Below are 23,575 nucleotides of genomic sequence, written 5' to 3'. Positions count from 1 at the left end.
AAGCACTGTGTAGCTAAGTTTGGCTTGAGAGATCTACTCAAAATTGCCATGTCATCCGGATAGCAAGCTGTGGTGGTTGATGTCGTGTTAGGGGCGTCAGGAACGAAGATGTTAAAAAGCAACAGAGAGAGCAACGAGCCTTGAGGAACACCTGCAGTGATTCTTTTCAAAGAGGATTTGAGTCCTCTCAACCTGACCTGAAATTTCCGGTTTTTTAGAAAGGAGTCGATAAGTTTGATAAGGTAGAGCAGAACGTTGGCCATAAATAATTTATAGATGAGGCCTCTATGCCAAACCTTATCAAAGGCTTTTGCTACATCCAGAAAAACAGCTCCTGTATGTTGTCGGCAATTGAATCCAGTAGTGATGAATTCGACCAGTCTGTGAACTTGTTGTGTAGTACTGTGCCCGGTTCGAAACCCAAACTGCTCTTTCGGTATTGTATCGTTTTTTGTTCACCACATCTTGAAGTCTATTTAGGATGATTTTTTCTGCAATTTTTCCCAAGCATGAAAGGAGACCGATGGGTCTGTAACTTTGTGGTAACTGAGGCACTTTTCCCGTCTTATGAATGAGGATTATATCTGCTTGTTTCCACAGGGTTGGAAAATAGTAGAGTCTGAGTATTGCATTTATGATTGCTACCAAATGCATGACAGCTTTGTGTGGAAGGGCCTTGATTGTTTTGTTATTAATTTCATCTGGGCCAGGGGCTTTTTTATTGTTAAGCTTCCTAGTGATTGAGCAGACCTCTTTAGGTGAGGTGGGACAGATATTATCACGGTTGTTAGGGTGCTGGCATGCCGTACAGACTCAACGGTGAATTTTCTCTATGAAGACCAAATCTGCATGCGCATAATTAGGACTGCACTGAAGTTGAAGAGCTTCAGCGAGGGCTTCCGCCTTTTCATCGTCCCTATAAACTATACCTCTTTCTCCATGAATGGAGTGGATATTGGAATGGTCCGTACGGATAGTCTTTGCCAACTTCCACAAGGAGTTATCTTCAGTTTTCAGGGAACACAGTTTTCTTTCCTATTGTTGATTTCTGTGATCTTTTAGTGCATAGCGAAGTAAGTTTGATGCTCAGTTCAGCTCTTGGCGATCTTGAGGAGATAGCATGTTATGAAAGCGACATCTGATTTTATTTCTATTTCTGATCAGAGCAAGGATTTCTTCTGGAAGTAGGTTTACTTGAACTGGAGTGGAAATAGAAGAGGCTGCAGTTAAGCTAGTTTGAATTTTGCTTTCCAGGTTGTTGACTGCTCCGTCAATATCTTCACAGGTGGAGATATTCAGCACTGAATCCATGATAGGGTTGATTGTAGCCTTGAATTTTGTGAAATTAGTAAATGACTGACTGGGAATAAGTTATTAAGGATCCTCTCCCAGTTTTAGAAGTACTGGGTTGTGGTCCAAACTGAGGTCGTTAACTACTTGCAGCTGGAATTGATGAGATGTGTTTTATGGCTATATCTAATACATCGGGCCTGCCACGTGTTCCAGCGTGTTGGTTCAATCGGGCCTGTGATGATAATAAAATACAAAATACAGCTTACAAAATTGTGAAGGATTTTTCCATTATAATTGGCACACCTGCTTTCCATAAGGGATGTTTTGAGTTTAGATCACCTGCTACTATTGTTGCTTCTGTAGTATCAAGCAGCTGAAAAGATCAGAGGATAGCAGAGTTCTGCCTGGAGGGTTATAAATGGAATATATTTTTAAGATGCCTACATTAATGATGTAAATTTCAATGCCATTTTTTTCCAGATTAGTTGTAGGAATCTTTTTTATCTCATTGTAACAGATGTTTTTCTTGATAAAGATTGCAGTACCTCCACCTCTGGCATTAGGTCTATCATTTCTAACTAAAGAGTAATTTCTTAGCTTGGAATTATCACAGGGCTGCAGATGGGTCTCATTAACTAACAAGATATCAATTTTGTGGTGGACAGCAAATTCTTGGAGTCTAGAATGTTGTTGCTGAGTCCATTAGCATTCCAGAATGCGACCTGTATAGAATTTATTGTGATAGCCAGGTTATCCATTAATCAACGAGAATATGACTTGAGTATTTTTAAGAAATCTGTTTGTGTCAGCCTGGTTTGGATTTGATTTCCTAAAAGCTGATAGCAAGCATTGCAGCAGAGTTTTGGCTGCTTGGTATAGTTTCTGCTGACTTGTTGCGTGAGGAAACTACAGAGGCATACGATTTATCAGGTGTAATAGCCTGCACTTTAATTTCCGATTCAAGTTGTGTGACTTGCTTCTGAGTGGACAGGGCCACTGCCTCCTTAGTCCTTGTCAGGTTAGATGGGTGGAGTGAACAGCCCTTGTAGTTAGCTGGATGTGGGCTGCCACAGTTGGCACACTTAGGAGTGGTTCTTGGCTTGGCACATATATGCCAGGGATGATTATTTTTACACCTTACACATTTGTATTCTGCCCTACAAAGCTTCTGCGCATGACCATACTTTTGACAGCAATGGCATTGTCTGGCGGATGTCTTCCTTCTGAGGGGTTCAGTCTTGATAACCAAGTTACAGACAGTCTTAAGGTCATAAATCTCTCGTTGGTCTTTACTGATCTCCACCTTATCTCACACAGTAGCATTTCATCTCTTTAATTTTTCAGTATGTAGCTATTTTTGTAGTGTTAGCTCTTTTACGTCTATAGTGGTTCAAAAAGTAAGAACTTTGTACTTTGAAAATAGCCAAAAAAGGCTACTTTCAAAGTACAACATTCAAAGCCAAAACTTTACATTAAAATTAGTAAAAGAAGTGGCTGTCACACTATGAAATCCTTAATCAAAATAATACTGAATGACAAATATACGATCTTCTAGACAGACTTAGAGTCTTTTAAGTAATGCAGTTCATATCGAACCCAATTAGTGAACCTCAAGTAAAGGCAACTCATACGCAAGTTTATTTTCATGTGCTAAAGCTTTATTTTGTGTTAAAATTTGTTTTTTTTTGTTAATTTCAAATACAGTACTATTGTATTTTATCTACAAGTTTCAGCTAAATGTATTTCAGTTATGCTTCACTGTCAGGGCTGTTAACAGTTTTTGTTAGCCTCCCCCCCCTCTTTCTTTCTTTCTCACCAATGATGCCATTCTGAAGATAATATTTGTGGCATGTTTACTCAAAAAGAATTAATAATCATAGCTTTTACTTTGTTAATAATCATGCAGAAGAATAACATTTTTTAAAAAAAAATTCATAGGAATATATTGTCCAATAACATGGGATGGAGCATTGTGTTGGCCTTATGTTATGGCAGGAAAAGTTTATACTCAGCAATGTCCAGATTATATACAAGGTTTTAATTCAGCACGTAAGTTTTGATAATTATATTTATTTATATTTTACTTATTTCTTTATATTTTTAAATTATAGATCCTATAGTTTTACTGCACTTTATTATAATTACCAGCAAATAATAAATCATAATAAATAAGCTATAATAAATAAATCATAATAAATAAGGTATAATAAATAAATTATTATTATTATTATTATTATGGGCAACTCCAAGGAGTCCTTAGACTCATCGAGGGAGACCCTAAACATCATATCAAGAACAATTATTCAACATTCACACAGTATCTATCATACTTTGCTTTGAACTCATTTGCAGTCATGGCACCCACAACGAACTCTGGCAGCTTATTCCACTCATTCACCACTCTCCAAGTAAAAAAACTAGTTCTACCACCCTTGCTAACTACACTCTTACTCAGTTTCCATGAATGGCCCCTAGTTCTCCCATCACCAGACTTGCTCTGAAAAATTTCATTTGAATTAATCTTGTAAAAACCCTTCAGTAATTTGAATGTCTCAATCCTGTCACCCCTTTTTTACATATCAACAAATTTCTGTAACCCACAGATCTTCAACCTGTTCTCGTAAGCTTCATTCCATAGACCAGCTATCATCTTGGTCACCCACCTCTGGATCCTCTCTACCTCTTCCCAATCAAGAAGAAACCCAGGAGACCCAGATCTGGGCACAGTAGTCAAGATGGGGGGGGGGTCTTATTAAGGCACGATAAAGAGGAACAATAACTTTCTTATCTCTGCTTGTCAAGTCAAAGTATTCTTCAGTAACTAAGAGATCTGATGAGCCAATTTAGCCACTTTTGCTATATGCCCCTAAACTTCAACTCCCTATCCACCAACACAACCAAATCTCTGGTTTCGTCAACCTCCTGGAGTACAGTTCCACCAATGTGGTATACTGCTGATAATCTTTTCACCCCAAAATGCATAACCTTACATTTTGCTACATTAAATTGACATTCATTCTCATTAGCCCAGACTACCAATCTATCCAAATCATCCTGCAAAATTTTGACATCAATGTGCATTCACTATTGCTCTACCCAACTTTGCATCATCAGCAAATAAATGAACAGTTCCTCTCAGATCCTTTCCTGTATCATTAATGAACAAATTAAATAGCAGTGGTCCAAGAACAGAACCCTGTGGTACACAAAACTAGTAACAGGCCTTTTTTTTGGACTCTACTCCTGAATAAACTACTCTCTGATATCTCTCTCCATCAGCCATCCTCCTCCATCTCACCAACCCTATATCCATCCCCATGTGCTGCAGTTTACTGATTAGAATTCCATGTGGTATCCTGTCAAAGACCTTAGCAAAGTCCAGCAGTATCACTGTAAATCCATTACCCTTATCCAGTTCAGCCGTCACTGTATTATAAAACGTGAACAAGTTACTGAGGCATGATCTACCCTTCACAAAACCATGCTGTCCTCCATACAGTACTTCATCTATCCATTCCTGTATTTTGCTCTTGACTAATATTTCCAAAACCTTGACAACGATTCCTGATATGCTGATCAGTTGGTAATTTGCAACAGCAGTCTTGGAACCTCCTTTATGCAATGGCATCCCTGCCATTGCATAAAGGAGGTTCCATTGAGGGTATACCAGACTCAAGCTGGTATACCATCCAATCCCACAGATGTATTTACATTAAGGTTCTGTAATATACTGTTCACCTCGATTTCATTCACTTCAATTCCTGTATCAGCGATTCGTTCTCTCATTCCTCAAATATCACAACCTGGATGATATACTGTTGCAAAGTGCTTGCTTAGCAATTCTACTATTTCATCTGATTCAGTTACCTCACTGCCATTGGCATTCCTTAAAATCATTTTGCCATATAAATTTTTTCTTTTACTTGCAACATATCGAAAGAACTGTTTGGGATTCACTCTAGCTTGCATTACTAATTTCCTTTCATAATGTGCTTTGCTTTTCTTATCACACTAGTTACCCTTCTGGCCTGTGCTTTTGTGCTGTTTGTGCCTGCAGATCACCTTTCTCCTTAAATTTCAGCCACAATTATTTCTTTTTTTTTTTTTTTTTTTTTTTTTGCAGCTCAAGCTTATTGGTGTTATTCATCCATTTAACTCCCACTTGATTTACTCTCTGGACTCTAGGTATGCAGTCAGCCATTACCTCCCTCAAATGCTCCTTTACCACTTCCCATGTACTACCAACATCCAGCCCTTGCAGTTTAACATGCCATGGCACTGATCTAAGCAATCTCCTAAGCTTGTCATACTTACCAGCATGGTAATTCCACATGTACCCTACATAATTGAAAATTCCACACATTTAGCCACTTCCCAGGTCAAGACCTTATGATCATTCTCACCAACTGGTGGCAATATGGTCATATTCATAATAGTCCATTTCTCAGATGCAATTACTAGGTCAAGCATTCGAACCCCTAATATATTCCATTACATGCTGTCTCAGGTAGTTATCCCTTAGTAACTGCATAAAATACTTCCTCCAGTCAATGTTACTATAGTTGAAATCCCCATAATAATTACCTCTCCTCCACTCATTGTCTATTTGCCTATGCATAATATCTCCATCTATTCCATAGCCTGGTCTATAGCAGCACCCAACTGTGAATTTTGTTCTGCTGACCTCAATCTCACACCAGATAGCCTCAAATGTGCTATTTTCACTATCCTGAAGTTGAACTTCTATTCTCTTTGGCTGCAGTTCATCAGCTATCATCAATAACACTCCCCCCCCCCCCCCGATTCTTTTCTCTCTGTCTTTCCTGAACACACTATAACCCTCACATTCTACCCCACTAACTCTATTATCTTCTGTTAGCCATGTCTCACTAATGCCAATAACCTGTATCCAGGAAAAATTAACCAAGGCCAAAAATTCCTCCTTATTCTGAATACTCCTGGCATTAGTGTACAAAAAGTGCAGAAGTCCCCTAGCCCACTCCTATTTTGACTCCTTTTACTGACTATCCCATTTTAGTTTGTTATCCTTCATCCTAACTCAGGCATATTATACATATTCTTATACTCAACTGCCTCATTGAAGTCTGCATATCCACTCAACAACATTCCCACCCTCCCTAAAAGCTCTAGTATCTCTGAGCACATCCACTTTCACTTCATTCAGCAACAATTTTTCCAGTCTCCGAACACCAAATCCATTCAAATGCAAGCCATCCTTCTTGTATAAGTTCTTTCACCCATCATACTCATTCCACACATCCACAAACTCCACACAACTCCTCCTGCATAACCTACACATAGTCATTTGCAATTATGGTCCTCCTTTTCAACTCCACTCTGTCATATCACAGCAACAGACTAACTATCTTAACTCGCTCATGCTTTCCTTTTGCTACCTCTAGTAATTCTTTCAAGTCCTCTCTCATAGCAAATTTTTCACCTTTTAAATCATTTGTTCTGGCTACTACCATAATTTCTTTTGCCCAATGCTTCTGTGCTCTAATAGCCTCACTTACAGTATTAATTTTCACACCCAGAAAGCACGATTTTGTCAAACTCTCATCTATTACTTCTTTTATTACTGAAAACTTTTACTACACCTTTTACTTTCAATTCACAATATAACACTCGCTCCTTAATTTTTCTTTCGCTCCCGATCATGTTCTCACTTATCTTATCATGCACTTGCTTCTTTTTGTTAGCTGATCCACTCGGTAGGCATTTTTGTAATTGCTCCAGCTGCTACTTCACCCTATGTATCATTCCACCCAACCATAATAATAAACAAGCTATAATAAATAAATCATAAATCTAGTTCTTTGAAGCCTCCCACCCATAAGGCTATGAGACCAGTGTATTATATATTTTAACTGTGTGTGTAACCAGAAGAGGCCAGAATAGGTTAATTTCCAGCAATTAATAAAAGCATAATTGTTATTATATATTATTATACAGATATCTCCATGGAGTTGGAAGACTAATTGTAGGAGACCCACAATAATCTTTATACACAATACCTATCATACTTTTTCTTAAACTTGCTCAGTGTGATGGGCCACCTCACAACTGATTCTGGCAATCCATTCCACTCTCTAAGAAAAAAATCTAGTCTGCTCATCCTTACTCACATGCTTACACAAATTCTAGCGATGACCTCTAGTTCTCTATTTGGTATATATCAAAAAATTTCCTTTGTATCTAGCTTATAGAATCCTTTTGGTAACTTTAAAGTTTTTGTCACGTCTCCCTCTTTTCTGCCTATTAACTAACCTTAGTAACCCACACACACTTTCAACCTATCCTCGTTGGGAACATACCACAGATCTATCCTTTACTTAGTCACTCATTTCCGAATCCTCTCCACCACCACCTGATCCTGAAGAAACACGTGACCAAATCTATGCATGGTATACAAGATGTGGCCGATTACGCCCTTTGAACTTCAACTCCCTGTCCACCATTAGCCCCCAAGTCCCCGGTCTTATTTTAATTTCCTGCAATCCAGTACCATCAATGTGGTATGCAGTACGTAACCTTTTTTTTATCTTCTTTTTGTATACTACCACCTTCATATCCACTCCCATTTGCTCCAACTTTTGTAATAGTTTTCCATATAGTATATTCTGTCAAATGCTTTTGAAAAGTCCAGCAGTATCATGGAGCAGTAGCCATTTCCCTTACCTAATTCTGCTATCACTCTATTATAAAACATTAGTAAACATATATCCAGAGCTTTGTTCCCTCCCACCCATAAAATAAAACATTTCTTAAAAGTTGGAAGTAATCTCCTTTTAAGTTATTAATATCCTTTGTTCATGTTAGAGGTTGAATGGAATATTAACAGCACTGAGAAAGGATTAAAACTAATTTTAATACTTCCAATATTTCATCTCCGTCACAGAGACATCTTCTGGGATTACAAAAACTTTTTGTAACAACACACACACACACACACAAATACAATACAAAGTGAAACTAAAGTCCTATCTAGGTGGTGTGCCCTCTATGGGCATTTGCAGGTGGTCTGGGATGTAAAGAGGGATCTCTGATAATTAAAGTTTCCCAAATTTTGGGAAGTTTAAGAACTTCCAATCGTGTTTGCAGATGTAAGAACTGTGTTCATTAAATCGGATGAATGCTGACCAGCCTGTTTGTCCGAAGTAGGCAAGTTTACAGGAACAAGGTACTCTATATACACCAGGCACTGAAAGAGGATGGAGCTGGTCTTTAATGGAGCAGATAAGGGTAGCAAGTTTATGGTGGGCTTAAAAGCTGTATGGAGGTCGTTCCTTTTTAATGATCTGGCTATTTTTTCTGAAGTCCTTCTGAAGAGATGGTCGGGGAATGGGGAAGGACTTGATTATTTTTTTAATTTTGTAGTCATTATAGCCATTGGAAAGGAAGGTGTTGTGTATGTGATTGAGTTCGGTTGACAGGGCAGTTTTACTGGAACAAAGATTGTGGGCCCTATTGGTCAGAGTTTTAATAATGCCATATTGCTGGAAGGGGTGGTGGTGGTGGGAGAGTTTGTGAATATATCTACCTGTATGAGTAGGTTTTCTATATACAGAGAAAGAAAGGTTACCATTAGGAAGGCGTGTTACTAAGGTGTCTAGGAAGGGTAAACTATTGTTATTTTCCTTTTCCATCGTAAACTGGATTCTTGGATGTAGACTATTGAGGTGACTGAGGAAGGAATCTAATGTGTCTTGGCCATGAGGCCAAATAGAGAACACATCAACTACATTTTAGAGGGGAAGAGTCAATGGCTCATATTTCAAAATTTTCCATGTAATAATTGGCAAGAGGGGGTGAGAGGGGGAACCCATGGCAGTTCCCTCTATCTATCTGAAGATTTTGTTCTTCCAAGAGAAATAATCAGAGTTGATGGCAAAGGAAAAGAGCTCTAAGATATCAGAAGGAAAAACTTTTTTAAGAGTGTTAAGGTGTCAAATAGGGGAATATTTGTAAACAAAGAGATGATGTCAAAGCTGACTAATATATCTGTATTATTTAAAGTAGGATTTTCAATTAAGTTTTTAAAATGGGGGAATTTTTTTTCTTAGAAGAGGTAAGACCAGTGAGGGGTTTCAAAGAGTTAGCTAGCTGCTTAGATAATTTGTAGCAAGGTGCATTGGTGGCATCTACTATAGGTCTTAGGGGGAGAATTAGGTTTGAATTTGGATTTTGGGTAAACCGTATATCCAGGGGGGATGAGAACAGAATGGTTTGAGTTTTTTTGTAATGTCAGGAGGCCAGGAAGAAACAACATTTTTAAGTAGGTTTTTTAATTTTTTAACTCGAGTTTATGTGGGATTGTGTTCCAGTGGTATGTAGGTAGCGCGATCACGGAGAATAATATCCATTTTCCGATTATATTTTGATTACCCGTATCAGCTCTGGTGATGACAATACTTTTTTCTTTTTGAGGGTGGAGAGCTGGAAGATAAATTAACTTTAGGAGGTGAAGAACGGGAGAGAATGTTAGCTACATCAAGTCTGATGTTATTGGCTGTTTCTGGAGCTAAGTGCCAGATTCCGCGTTCGATGTTGTACATAATATCTAATACTGGAACTTCAATAGGTGCGACGGCAAAATTGTGTCCAAGGCTTAGGGCACTAACGGCATCTTCCATACATAACCCCATACTGTAGTCAACCTATCTTCTTTTAGAAGATAGGTTGACTACTGTATGGGGCGGTTGAACTTCAGGTAGCAGTTTAGATTTGCAAAGTTATTGAATTTTTTGATGTGCTTATTTTTTATTTTCTGGAATTCTTTTTGAGAGAAAGCTTCTAAGATGCTAAGGAGATTAGACCAAAGTTCAGGATTGAGTATAGCGGAGAGCTCTGTCTGTAACGAGACAATGGCGGTGTTTTGTCGTAGCGAGGCTGGCGCGAGTTTCAGTAATCTGCTCTCATAATAGTGCCAGACTAGCACGTTTGTATATCTGGAGGGCTTTATTAGATTTAAATTTGGTTTTAAGCCTAACACAGTTAGGAATAACTCTTGAACCGTACCATACAGTAGTCAACCTATCTTCTAAAAGACTTAACGAAGATGCCGTTAGTGCCCTAAGCCTTGGACACAATTTTGCTGTCGCACCTATTGAAGTTCCGGTATTGGATATTATGTACAACATCAAACGCGGAATCTGGCACTTAGCTCCAGAAACAGCCAATAATATCAGCCAATAACATCAGACTTGAAGAACGGGAGAGACTAACATTCTCTCCCGTTCTTCACCTCCTAAAGTTAATTTATCTTCCAGTCAACTCTCCGCCCTCAAAAAATTACGGAAAGAAAAAAGTATTGTCATCACCAGAGCTCATGCGGATAATGCCACTGTTGTTCTCAACACCTCAGAATATAATCAGAAAATGGATATTATTCTCCGTGATCACGCTACCTACATACCACTGGAACACAATCCCACAAAAACTCAAGTTAAAAAATTAAAAAACCTATTTAAAAATGTTTCTTCCTGTCCTCCTGACATTACAAAAAAACTCAAACCATTCTGTTCTCATCCCCCCCTGGATATACGGTTTACCCAAAATCCACAAACCTAATTCTCCCCTAAGACCTATAGTAGAGGCCACCAATGCACCTTGCTACAAATTATCTAAGCAGCTAGCTAATGCTTTGAAACCCCTCACTGGTCTTACCTCTTCTTATGTAAAAAAAACCCCACCCATTTTAAAAACTTAATTGAAAATCTTACTTTAAATTATACAGATATATTAGTCAGCTTTGGCATCATCTCTTTGTTTACAAATATTACCCTATTTGACATCTTAACTCTCTTTTAAAAAAGTCTCTTAAAAAACCTTTTTCCTTCTGATATCTTAGAGCTCTTTTCCTTTGCCATCAACTCTGGTTATTTCTCTTTGAAGAACAAAATCTACAGACAGATAGAGGGGACTGCCATGGGTCCCCCCACTCCCTCTTGGTAATTATTACATGGAAAATTTTGAAAAACGAGCCATTGACTCTTTCCCTCTAAAACCTTCTATCTGGCTAAGATATGTAGTTGATGTGTTCTCTATTTGGCCTCATGGCCCAGACACATTAGATTCCTTCCTCAGTCACCTCAATAGTCTACATCCAAGAATCCAGTTTACGATGGAAAAGGAAAATAACAATAGTTAACCTTTCCTAGACACCTTAGTAACATGAATTCCTAATGGTAACCTTTCTTTCTCTGTATATAGAAAACCTACTCATACAGGTAGATACATTCACAAACTCTCCCACCACCACCACCACCACCCCCTTCCAGCAATATGGCATTATTAAAACTCCGACCAATAGGGCCCACAATCTTTGTTCCAGTAAAACGGCCCTGTCAACCGAACTCAATCACATACACAACACCTTCCTTTCCAATGGCTACAATGACTACAAAATTAAAAAAATAATCAAGTCCTTCCCCATTCCCCGACCATCTCTTCAGAAGGACTTCAGAAATGCCATCGCTATTCCTTACATCCATGGTACTTCAGAAAAAATAGCCAGATCATTAAAAAGGAACAACCTCCATACAGCTTTTAAGCCCCACCGTAAACTTGCTACCCTTATCTGGTTATTATTAAACAAGACCTCATGGAGTCAAAGACTCATCTAGGAGGTCCTTTTATCTCACACACATCTCATCATACTGTGTCTTAAACACATTCAAACTCCTTGCAGACACCACACTCTCAGGCAAGGCATTCCAATCACTCACACGAAAAAAACCTGCCTCTCACTCCCCTACTCACACCCTCTTTATGCAGTTTCCAGGGATGACCTCTGGTTTTCCCCTGATCTCCCACTACTCTCTGTAGAACTTCTCCACCATTGATCCTATAACAACCCCTTACCAACTTGTAGGTCTCTATCATATCTCCCCTCTTCCTTCTCTCCACTAGACTCTGCAAATTACATCTTTTCAATCTTTCCTCATACTCGACATTCCAGAGGTCAGAAACTACCTTAGTCAGTCGCCTTTGGACTCTCTCCAACATCTCTTCATCCTTCTGAAAACCAGGTGACCAAATCTGGGCACAATAGTACATGTGTGGCCTAATCAAAGCCTTATACAATGGAACAAGAATCTCCCTACTTCTACACGTCAGTGTCCTCCGCATCATTCCCAGAAGTCTTTGTGTTATCTTCACAATTTTGGCGATGTGTCCCCTAAATTTTAGTTCCTTATCCACGATTACCCCCAGATCTCTTATTTCCTCTACTTCCAACAGTATATTCTCACCAAGCATAAATTCTGCATCCCATCTTTGTTTTCCAAATTTTAAGACCTTACGTTTTGCAACATTGAACTCTTGTCCCCATTTGCTTGCCCAATCACTCAATTTATTCACGTCAGATATAGAGTCAAGGTACTCTATATTCAATACAGAGTACCTTGTTTCTGTAAACTTGCCTACTTCGGACAAACAGGCAGGTCAGCATTCATCCGGTTTAAAGACCACAGTTCTTACATCTGCAAACACGATTATGGTCAGTCTGGCCTTGCAGACCATGTTTTGGATACATCCCACAGAATCTCCTGGATAAAATTACCATGCTCCACCATAGTAAATTCAAAAAAGAAAGACTATGCTTTGAATCTGCATCTGCACTCAGGAATCGACCTAATTTAAACAAATATGGTTGCATTAAACTTCCCAAAATTTCGGAAACTTTAATTATCAGAGATCCCTCTTTACATCCCGGGCAACCTGCAAATGCCCATAGAGGGCACACGACCTAGATAGGACTTTAGTTTCACTTTGTATTGTAGTTGTGTGTGTTGTTACAAAACGTTTTTGTAATCTCCAAAGATGTCTCTGTGACGGAGACGAAATATTGGAAGTATTAAAATGAGTTTTAATCCTTTCTCAGTGCTGTTAATTTTTATTATTATTATTTTTATTTCGGGCGACTCCATGAGTCCTTAGACTCATCGAGGGAGGCCCTAAATATCATGTCCACACAACTATGCGATTACATTCTCACAGTATCTATCATACCTTGTCTTGAACTCGTTCACCGTCATAGCACCCAGTTTAATATTCCATTAAACCTCTAACATGAATTCTTCACAGCACTTAAGCCTCAACACACGTAAATATCCTTTGTTCACTTTAAAAATAAATGAAATAATTGCTTAATAAAATACAGTGGTATCTCGCTAATCCGAACTAATAAAAACCATGCTTGTTCGAATTAGCGAAAAGTTCGGATTAGCGAATTTCTCCCCAAGAGACAACAATAACCAGCGTTTAAGACAAAAATAATCAGATTCTAATGGTATATCAATTTAATTCTGTAAATAAATTAACTGATAGAAAAAAGCTACTGTACTGTAATATAAAACAACAAAAAATAATAATAATACGGTACACAAGTTTATTTTAGTAAAAAATTTAATTTGTATGTACCTGTATTGTTGAGGATTCTGATTTAATAAAATTGCATAGTTCAGTACGTAACTTAATTTACGTAAAAAAAAAAACACTTTCTTGTACACAGCACAAAAAAGTTTCACAAAATAGCACAAAAAAGTTTTTTTTTTATTTCTTTGTAAAAAAGTCCCTAATTTTCTTTTGCTTCTTTGAAGCTAAACTTTTTTCGAATGCTTCCTCTCGGAGCTGCATTAGCAACAAAATTTTGTGTAATGGCTTATCATTCTGCTTAGTTCGTTCTATACACATGTTAAAACTGTCAGATCCCCCTTCATGTTTTACTTTTTTTTTCTTAGAGTTCTTCATCATCTTCTAATTCAATCTGTAGCGTCATATTTATAATTTCATCATCTGATTTGATTTCGAATTCACTTTCCGTTCTATCTGTAATCCATTCCGTAACATCTGTTTGTGAAATTTCAACATCTGGATTTATATATTTAACCAAATTATGCACGTTATGAATTTCCTCTTTTTGTATATAATGTATTTGTGATTCATGCCAAAAATACAGTACGTGCTGTACAGTATAAAAAAGCAAACGTGAATACACAATAAATCAAAATACTCCTCCAGTATAACCGTACAATCAACAGTATGAAAAAAAATACTGTACCGTAATAATAATAAAATAAATAATAATAGTTAAAATAATTATTAATTAAAATAATAGTACACAAAATAATATGTAATAAATAAAACTTTTTTCTTTCAAACTGCAGTTCGGATTACTGGAGGGTTCGGACTAAAGAGGATCGGATTAGCGAGATACCACTGTATTGCAATTATTTTTAAAGTGGACAAATTTTTATAGCGATTTTCTAAGATGAAAACGCTATGTGGTAAAACTTTACTGGGATTCTCACTCTTCACAAATTTTTTTGTAATGATACCACATGCATGAAAGATATAAAAATAGTAAATATGTAACAATAAAGATGGAAGATATAAAAAGTAAACTGTACACATGATAAATGACTGTGCTTTTTTGCCATCACATTCCATCTTTTCATATTATTATTATTGCATGGGCATCTTCATTTGAATCTGAAGACTCATCATGGGATACCCAAACTATCCACACAGTATCTATCGTACCTCTCCATGAACCTATTAACAGATGAGTGAGTAGGAGGTATTTGAGGAAATAAATAAACTTGATGTCAATAAGGCGATAGAATTTGATGACATATCACCATGCATCTTAAGGGAATGTTCCAGGGAATTGGCAGTAGCATTGGCTTGCTTGTTTAATAAGTCTTACAACAGCATAGGTTCCAACGGAATGGAAGTGAGGTGAAATTGTTCCACTGCATAAAGGTGGTGATAAGGCTGTGGCTTCAAATTATAGGCCAATCTGTATATCTGGAGTTGTGGCGAAGGTGCTGAAGAAAGATTGGTACTACCTGTTTGCCTTTCCCTTCAGTTGATTGTTTTCTTTTTTAGTTAGTTTGTTCCTGAGTTTGTTGTAGTGTCCTGCTTTGTAGTTCCCACAGATATATTTTCTTCAGCAAAGCTTGCCCAGCTATCTCCTAAATGAAAACATACACAGTTACTCTCATTTACTGGTGGCATGATGGTGGCTTTTGCTATTAACATGTGGGGTATAATTATTGGATCCAACACATGTCATGGATGCTGAAAGTTTTTTTTCACTTGGTTATACTAAAAATTAAAGATGCCAAGAAATCATGTTTTTGATTTATTCCTTTATCCAACTGTAAGCAAACAATGTTTGTGCATGAAGTATCTTCACAACTGGGCTACTTGTATATAGAGGCTAATTTCATGTCAATTGCCTTAGTAGTCATTAGCTTCTATAAAGTAGCTGAGTTGTGAAGATATTTCATGTGCAAACATTGTTTGCTTATACTTGGATAAAAGATTAAACAAAGAATATAATTTCTTCACATCTTTAATCTATAGTATAATTAAGTGAAAAAACTTTCAACAAATTGCAAAAGTACTTAAAAGTGTTGGAAGAATAAGATGTACAGATGTAATGCAGTATATAATCACATAGTACAATTTCAATTTTTGTGGTGAAAAAATCCAGAGTATTTTAATAAGATGTGACACTTTTTGACTATTTGTATATATATTGGAAGTATGGGACTTCTGCTTGGTGGAGGCAGAGAGTTTTTGGTGCAATAGTAGGTGCCCTCCCTCGATGAGTCTTTGGACTCCTTGGAGGTGTCACATAATAATATCTCTGATGGGTCTGGCTCTCACTGATACACTTTTGTGCTGAAGGGATGTTTTTCCCTTGGATATGAGTGGCTCTACACTCCCTACACAATGCAATAAAAACTGAGGCTTAATTTTACACCAAGCATTGTTTATGGTTTTTGGTGCGATGGTAGGTGCCCTCCCTCGACGAATCTTTGGACTCCTTGGAGGTGTCACGTAATAATAATAATATCTCTTCTGGGTCTGGCTGTCACTGATACACTTTTGTGCTGAAGTGGATGCTTTTCCCTTGGATATGAGAGGCTCTACACTCAATACACAATGCAATAAAAACTGAGGCTTAATCTTACACCAAGTATGGTCTGCTTTCATCAAAAATTAACTGCCACAGGCCTAGGATATGACATGTGTTATGCCACAGAATGTGATAGCAACAACTAGCAATGTTCCAGCATGCATACAGTAATGAATTTACCATATTTATTCTGGTTTCTCATTTGTATGTAACAGTTATGAAGTCATCATGTAATTAATTGTTTATAGTCTTTTGTTATTTAAAATGTTTTTGTACCAGTACCTCTACCGATGTAAGTCTTATGACTTAAGAAGCTTGTCGGATTTTAGTTGCTTATTTTTTTTTTTATTAAACTCTTTATTTACATCATAATATGGTCTCAACACCAGAAACTTCCCACAGAACTGCTAAACCACAGAAACTTAAGTTTTCAAGGTGACATCTTTTGACTACTTATATATGGGGAAATAGAGCCTCTAGCTCAGTCAATATAGATGAAGCTCTTTGGTCGGAAAGACCTGAGTTTGATTCCTGTTAGTGACGTGAGGAACCTTTATCTGATCTCTTTTGAAGAAAGGTGAGTTAGCTGGTCTCATACAGAGGTAGGGTTCTTTTTCACCCAGAAACTCAGGTTTTTCATATCCCAGAACAGGCAAACTAGCCTTGTGAACACACATGGATTACAGTCATGAATATGTCTGTAATCCATGTCATTCATCTGTATAATAAATCAGACTAGGTCTGATTCCTCAGCTACAGATGCTGGTCCCGAGCTCGGATAAAATGGAGGTGGGGTAGGGAAAGCAATGGTGAACTACCCTGTAAAAATCTTATCAGGAACACTATGTTTGCAAGAAAACTTTCCTACAAAGTCACCTAGAGTCAGAAACGACTGAAAGGAAAAATCATCATATGGAGAAATATATGGCTTCTGCATTACTTCACCCTTGGTATATCTTCAGGGGTCTGGCTCCCATTGATGAGAAAATAATACAGGTCGAAACCAGTCTCCGTAGTGACCTTCCCCATAATACCTAGTATTATACACATCCAAGCGGGTGTGTGTGTGCACTTTACATTATGGGATACTAAGGCAATTGTGAAGTCATTAGCCTCTATATACAAGTAGCCCAGTTGTGAAGTTGCTCAGGAATTTGAGCTGCTGAAGAAATTCATTCTCTTGACTATGAATGGTCTTCTTTGCTTCCGTGTAATGATTCCATACTTTGCATCACCCATTATTGCCACTTGCATGTCATTCACTAATCTCATTGCTTGAACATTTCAGTATCATCTTTCTTTACATTATCTGACCTGTAGCAGCACTTCACTAAATATCTAAACTTTCTTCTTACTATTACTAAATCACTTAAGGAATTGACAACGTAGATAAGAATATAAATTAAATTACACTTTAATAAATATTTCCGATATTTCGGCAACTTCACGTTGCCATCTTCAAAAGGAACTTACAAAAAAGGCACATGCACATAGGCACTATAACACAGTAACTGAGAATGAAGTGATGAAACTATTGTTCTCCTGAAAGTCCTGATGATGCCCCCTAGCAGGCTATGTAGGTATTCTTGGCCTTTGGGCTGAAGGTCTGCTGATGTAAGCCTCCCAAATTTGGGGCAGTCTCATACAACCAAATTTGTTGAGGTTTGGAGAGTTTCTTAGGGCTGAGGCTGATTCCATGAATAGTCTTTCGAATTTGTATTTGCTGTGGTATATTACTGTAGCTTTCTTCCACCGTATTCTGTGGCATGTATGCAGAGCATGGTCTGCAAGACCAGAGTGGCTGTACTTGTGAAACCAGATGTAGTCCTTGTGTTCTGATATTCGCTGTCCTGCCTGTTTGGCCAAAGTAAGACAGTTTACAGCTGCAAGGGACTTGGTACATACCAGGTAGGTCTAGGGGAAGTGGTTGGTCTTTAGTGGAGCGGATAAGGGATGCCAATTTTCTGTATGGTCTGTAACAGGAGGTCAAGTCATGTTTTTTTAATATTTTGGTAATTTTTTCCAAGGTGCCTCGGATGTAGGGAATGGTGATGGATTTAGAGTAATCTTGTTGTGCAGGGGGAGGGGGGGGGTTTGGTTTGTTGGTTTCAATATTTTTTGGATTTTTTTGGGGGGGGGTTAGCCATTGGCTGAGAAAGTGTTGAGGATGGACTCCCAAAAATACATAAAGAAAATGTGACATTACGTCCCATAGTGGATGGCATTGATTCCCCCCACATACAAATTAGCTAAACATTTGGCCAAAGTGCTCACACACTATACTGGCATCACACATAAAAAAAAAAACTCAACCCACTTCAAAGCCAGCATAGAAAACCTTACACTCCAACATACTGACATAATGGTCATCTTTAACGTCTCCTCCTTATTCACAAATGTCCCACTCAAGGAAACTTTAGAGCTAATCCAAGCTAAATTTTCTCCCAATATCTCAGCCCTATTTCAGTTCACAATGAACTCGGGCTATTTCATTTGGCATGGAAAATTCTACAAACAGAGGGGACAGCCATGGGTTCACCACTCTCTCCCCACCCTTGGTCAATTTCTTTATCGAGACCTTTGAAGAAAAAGCCTTAGCCTCTGCCCCACAAAAACCAACCATATGGCTTCTTTACATTGATGATATGTTTGCTATTTGGCCACATGGCTCTGATACACTCCTCTCCTTAACACACTTAAACAACCGACACCCCAGAATCAAGTTCACTCTGGAAAAAGAGGAAAACAACATCCTCCCTTTCCTAGACACACTAGTCACCTGCCAGCCTGATGGAACTTCGGTTTTCTCAGTTTATAGAAAACCCACCCATACAGGCAGGTACATTCACCAACAATCCCCCCCCCCCCCCCCCGACACAACAGTATGGAGTGGTGAAAACACTATACAACAAGGCTAAACTAATCTGTTCTAACGACAAGGCCCTAAACACTGAACTAAATCACATCCTCAACACTTTCTCAGCCAATGGTTATCCCCCAAAAAATACTGAAACCAACAAACCACAACCCCCCCCCTTCACAACAAGGATTACTCTAAATCCATCACCATTGCCTACATCTGAGGCACCTCGGAAAAAATTACCAAAATCTTAAAAAAACATGACTTGACCTCCTGTTACAGACCATAAAGAAAATTGGCATCTCTTATCCTTTCCACCTAAAGACCAGTCACTTCCCCTAGACCTATCAGGTGTATATCAGGTTCCTTGCAGCTCAAAACTGTCTTACTTTGGCCAAACCGGCAGGACAGTAAATATCAGATTCGGAACACAAGGACTACATCCGGTTTCACAAGTACAGCCACTCTGGTCTTGCAGACCATGCTCTGGATACATGCCACAGAATATGGTGGAAGAAAGCTACAGTAATACACCATAGTAAATACAAATTCGAAAGACTATTCATGGAATCAGCCTCAGCCCTAAGAAACTCTCCAAACCTCAACAAATTTGGTTGTATGAGACTGCCCCAAATTTGGAAGGCTTACATTAGCAGACCTTCAGCCCAACGGCCAAGAATACCTATATAGCTCGCTAGGGGGCACCATCAGGACTTTTAGAAGAACAATAGCTTCATCACTTCATTCTCAGTTACTGTGTTATAGTGCCTACGTGCATGTGCCTTTTTTTGTAAGTTCCTTTTGAAGATGGCAATGTTACCGAAATATCGGAAATATTTATTAAAGTGTAATTTAATTTATATTCTTATCTACGTTGTCAATTCCTTAAGTGATTTAGTAATGCCTAACCAACATATAAGCTTGTCTATGAGAATTTCTTCTTATTAACACTTTACAAATTACAATGGCCTTAAAATTACTATCACTACTGGTACCTTGATTTTGGAGTGGAACACAACTTCTCTAAGATAATCAGTAACGCTCCTCTTTCTCTCTTATCTTTTCTGCCTTCTTATTCCCATTGAAATATCATCACCCCTGTTAACCACATCTAGGCTGATATCAGTGATTTTCAGACCATCTGATTTGGTCAGGGGTCACAAACCCTGTCCCTTTAATTTCTAATATTCCTTGCATTGGTATATAAACATAACTGATAACCAGGTCCTTGTTTTCTTACCAGATTCCTCTGCCTATCGTTTTACAAGATGTTTGCCTTTTGACTCTTATGGCCATCCCTGGAGTCCTATCTTTCATTTTAGAATACTTTATCTTTTCTAATAGCTTATACTATCTAATTTTTATTTCTAGCTTGGACACATTCTCTTCTTTCAGCATCACGTTACACAATTTCATACTGCTACCTTCACTCAACTGCAGACCATATCTAGCCAACAGCGCTCTCTCTCTCTCCCCTCTCTGTATCTCATTTGTTCACTCTGCTTTTACAAGTCCTTATGCCATACTGTAGTCTCTCTCTCACACACACACACCTGAGATGTAAGTATCCCTTTATATAGAAATGCATAATTTTGCCACCCAATAAATGTGCAATGTCAATTATACAGAGCTGATTATAGTTGCATTAAATTATTTTCAGAGTATGCTTTCAAGAACTGTACTGAAAATGGTGTATGGTGGATTAGAGAAGATCTGAATAGAGCATGGACTAATTATACTTTATGTTTATTGTGGAATGATAACAACATTGGCAATTTGAAGAAATACACCATTTCACATCTTGAGGTAGGTTATATTTGTATTTTATATATATATATATATATATATATATTATTATTAAACAAGACCTCATGGAGTCAAAGACTCATCTGGGAGGTCCTTTTATCACACACACATCTCATCATGCCGTGTCTTAAACACACTCAAACTCCTTGCAGACACCACACTCTCAGGCAAGGCATTCCAATCATTCACAACTCTGCACGAAAAAAACCTGCCTCTCACTCCCCTACTCACACCCTCTTTATACAGTTTCCAGGAATGACCTCTGGTTCTCCCCTGATATCCCGCTATTCTCTGTAGAAATTCTCCACCATTGATCTTATAACAACCCCTTACCAACTTGTAGGTCTCTATCATATCTCCCCTCTTCCTTCTCTCCACTAGACTTTGCAAATTACATCTTCTCAATCTTTCCTCATACTCAACATTCCAGAGGTCAGAAACTACCTTAGTCAGTCGCCTTTGGACCCTTTCCAACATCTCTTCATCCTTCTGAAAACCCGGTGACCAAATCTGGGCACAATAGTCCATGTGTGGCCTAATCAAAGCCTTATACAATGGAACAAGAATCTCCCTACTTCTACACGTCAGTGTCCTCCGCATCATTCCCAGAAGTCTTTGTGTTATCTTCACAATTTTGGTGATGTGTCCCCTAAATTTTAGATCCTTATCCACTATCACCCCCAGATCTCTTATTTCCTCTACTTCCAACAATATATTCTCACCAAGCATAAATTCTGCATCCCATCTTTGTTTTCCAAATTTTAAAACCTTACATTTTGCAACATTGAACTAACATCCCCATTTGCTTGCCCAATCACTCAATTTATTCAAGTCTTCTTGCAAGGCCACAACATCTTCACTAATCTTTATGGTTCGTCCCAACTTTGCATCATCCATGCTACACCTGCAAGCTGTCTCCTGAGCTCTTCATAATCACCACCCCCTTGTAGTTCCACATATACCCTTTTTTCACAGGGTCTATGTACGTATTCATATCCCCCCCCCTCATCTCTGTGGTATCTTAACATATTCAACCCAGGCACAACTTGGGGTGGGATGCAACAAATCATTTAGTGCTTCTGGTTTTCCAAATGTACCGCATAGAGAAACCAGAGTTATGTCTGAAGGGAAAAAGACATTTTGCTTCTGGTTAAATAAATCACCAATAATTAGGAGAAATTCTATAATTGATTGTATTTTTAAATTTCTAAAGGTATAAGTATATTATCATCATCATGCAGCTTCCTCAGTGAGAGGGTGCAGCACCATGTCCTTCCAGTTCTCTCTGTTGGTGGCTTTCCTTTTTGTTTCTGCATAGCCATGTGATCCTGTCCATGATCTTATATCTTCAAGCCATGTCCTTCATTTTTTACCTCTTGATCCTTTTCCCATAATTTTTCCTTCTAAAACTGTTAGTATCCTCTGTCCTGCTGAACCTCTCAGTACATGTCCTGCCAATCTCATCTTTCTCTGAATCATTTCCTGTAATAAAGATCTCTGTATTCTCATTCTCTGTAGGACATCTGTATTTGTCACATGTTCGGTCTATGGGATTTTCAGAGCTCTCCTATAACACCACATTTCAAAGGCCATTATCCGTTGTCTTACTCTTTTCTTGAATATCCAGGTCTCACTTCTATATGTGAAAAATGGCCACAGTAATGTTTTTATCATGTAGCACTTTGCAAGAATATATCATCCAGGTGGTGACATTGCAGAAATGAATGAACCATGAACCAATAGATTATACGGGAATTGTGGTGAATGAAGTGGAGGCGAGTAGTCTATTGCATAACCTCAATATCAATACATCTGTGGGATTGGATGGTATACCAGCTCGTGTCGTACGTGAAGCGGCTAAAGAATTGTCAGTACCCTTGACCATTTTGTTTAATTTGAGTCTCGGGTCTGGGTTAGTCCCGAGGGGGTGGAAAGAGGAGAAAATAGTTCCACTGCATAAAGGAGGTTCCAAGACTGCTGTTGTAAATTATCGACCGATTAGCATATCAGGAATCGTTGTCAAGGTCTTGGAGAAATTAGTCAAGAAAAGAATACAGGATTGGATAGATGAAAATGGGATATTGTATGGGGGGACAACATGGTTTTATGAAGGGTAGATCATGCCTCAATAACTTGTTCACGTTTTATAACACAGTGACGGCTGAACTGGATAAGGGTAATGGGTTTACAGTGATTCTACTGGACCTTGCAAAGGCCTTAGACAGGATACCACATGGAACTCTAATCAGTAAACTGGAGCAGATGGGGATGGATACAGGGTTGGTGAGATGGATAGGAGGGTGGTTGATGGAGAGATACCAGAGAGTGGTTTATTCATAAGTTGAGTCCCAAAAGACGGCTTGTGACTAGTGGTGTGCCGCAGGGCTCTGTTCTTAGAGCACTACTTTTCAATTTGTTCATCAATGATATAGGAAAGGATCTGAGAGGAAGTGTTCACTTGTTTGCTGATGATGCAAAATTGGGTAGAGCAATTGTGAGTGTACAGGATGTCAAAATTTTACAGGATGATTTGGATAGTTTGGAGGACTGGGCTAGGGAAAATGGATGTCAATTTAATGTGGCAAAATGTAAGTTATGCATTTTGGGGTGAAAAGAATAGCAGCAGTATATCACATTGGTGGAACTGTACTCCAGGAGAT

At 38.3% G+C, this 23,575-nt stretch overlaps 1 protein-coding gene across 1 annotated transcript in view; it reads left to right on the top strand.

The window, feature by feature from the left end:
• Positions 1-23,575, top strand: part of LOC150105672 (secretin receptor-like) — a 244,613-nt gene that overhangs the window by 72,856 nt on the left and 148,182 nt on the right. The window contains exons 4-5 of the mRNA XM_090394527.1: positions 3,232-3,342; positions 20,770-20,915. Coding sequence (XP_090250653.1) covers positions 3,232-3,342; positions 20,770-20,915 — 257 coding nt within the window. The remainder of the gene's footprint in view (positions 1-3,231; positions 3,343-20,769; positions 20,916-23,575) is intronic.

The sequence above is a fragment of the Typopeltis vanoorti genome, chromosome 6, assembly GCF_054136105.1.
Source record: "Typopeltis vanoorti isolate ZY-2024b chromosome 6, IOZ_Tvanoo_1.0, whole genome shotgun sequence".
Classification (NCBI taxonomy): domain Eukaryota; kingdom Metazoa; phylum Arthropoda; class Arachnida; order Uropygi; family Thelyphonidae; genus Typopeltis; species Typopeltis vanoorti.
Note: the sequence above shows the minus strand (reverse complement) of the source record. Positions and strands in the feature narration are given on the sequence as shown.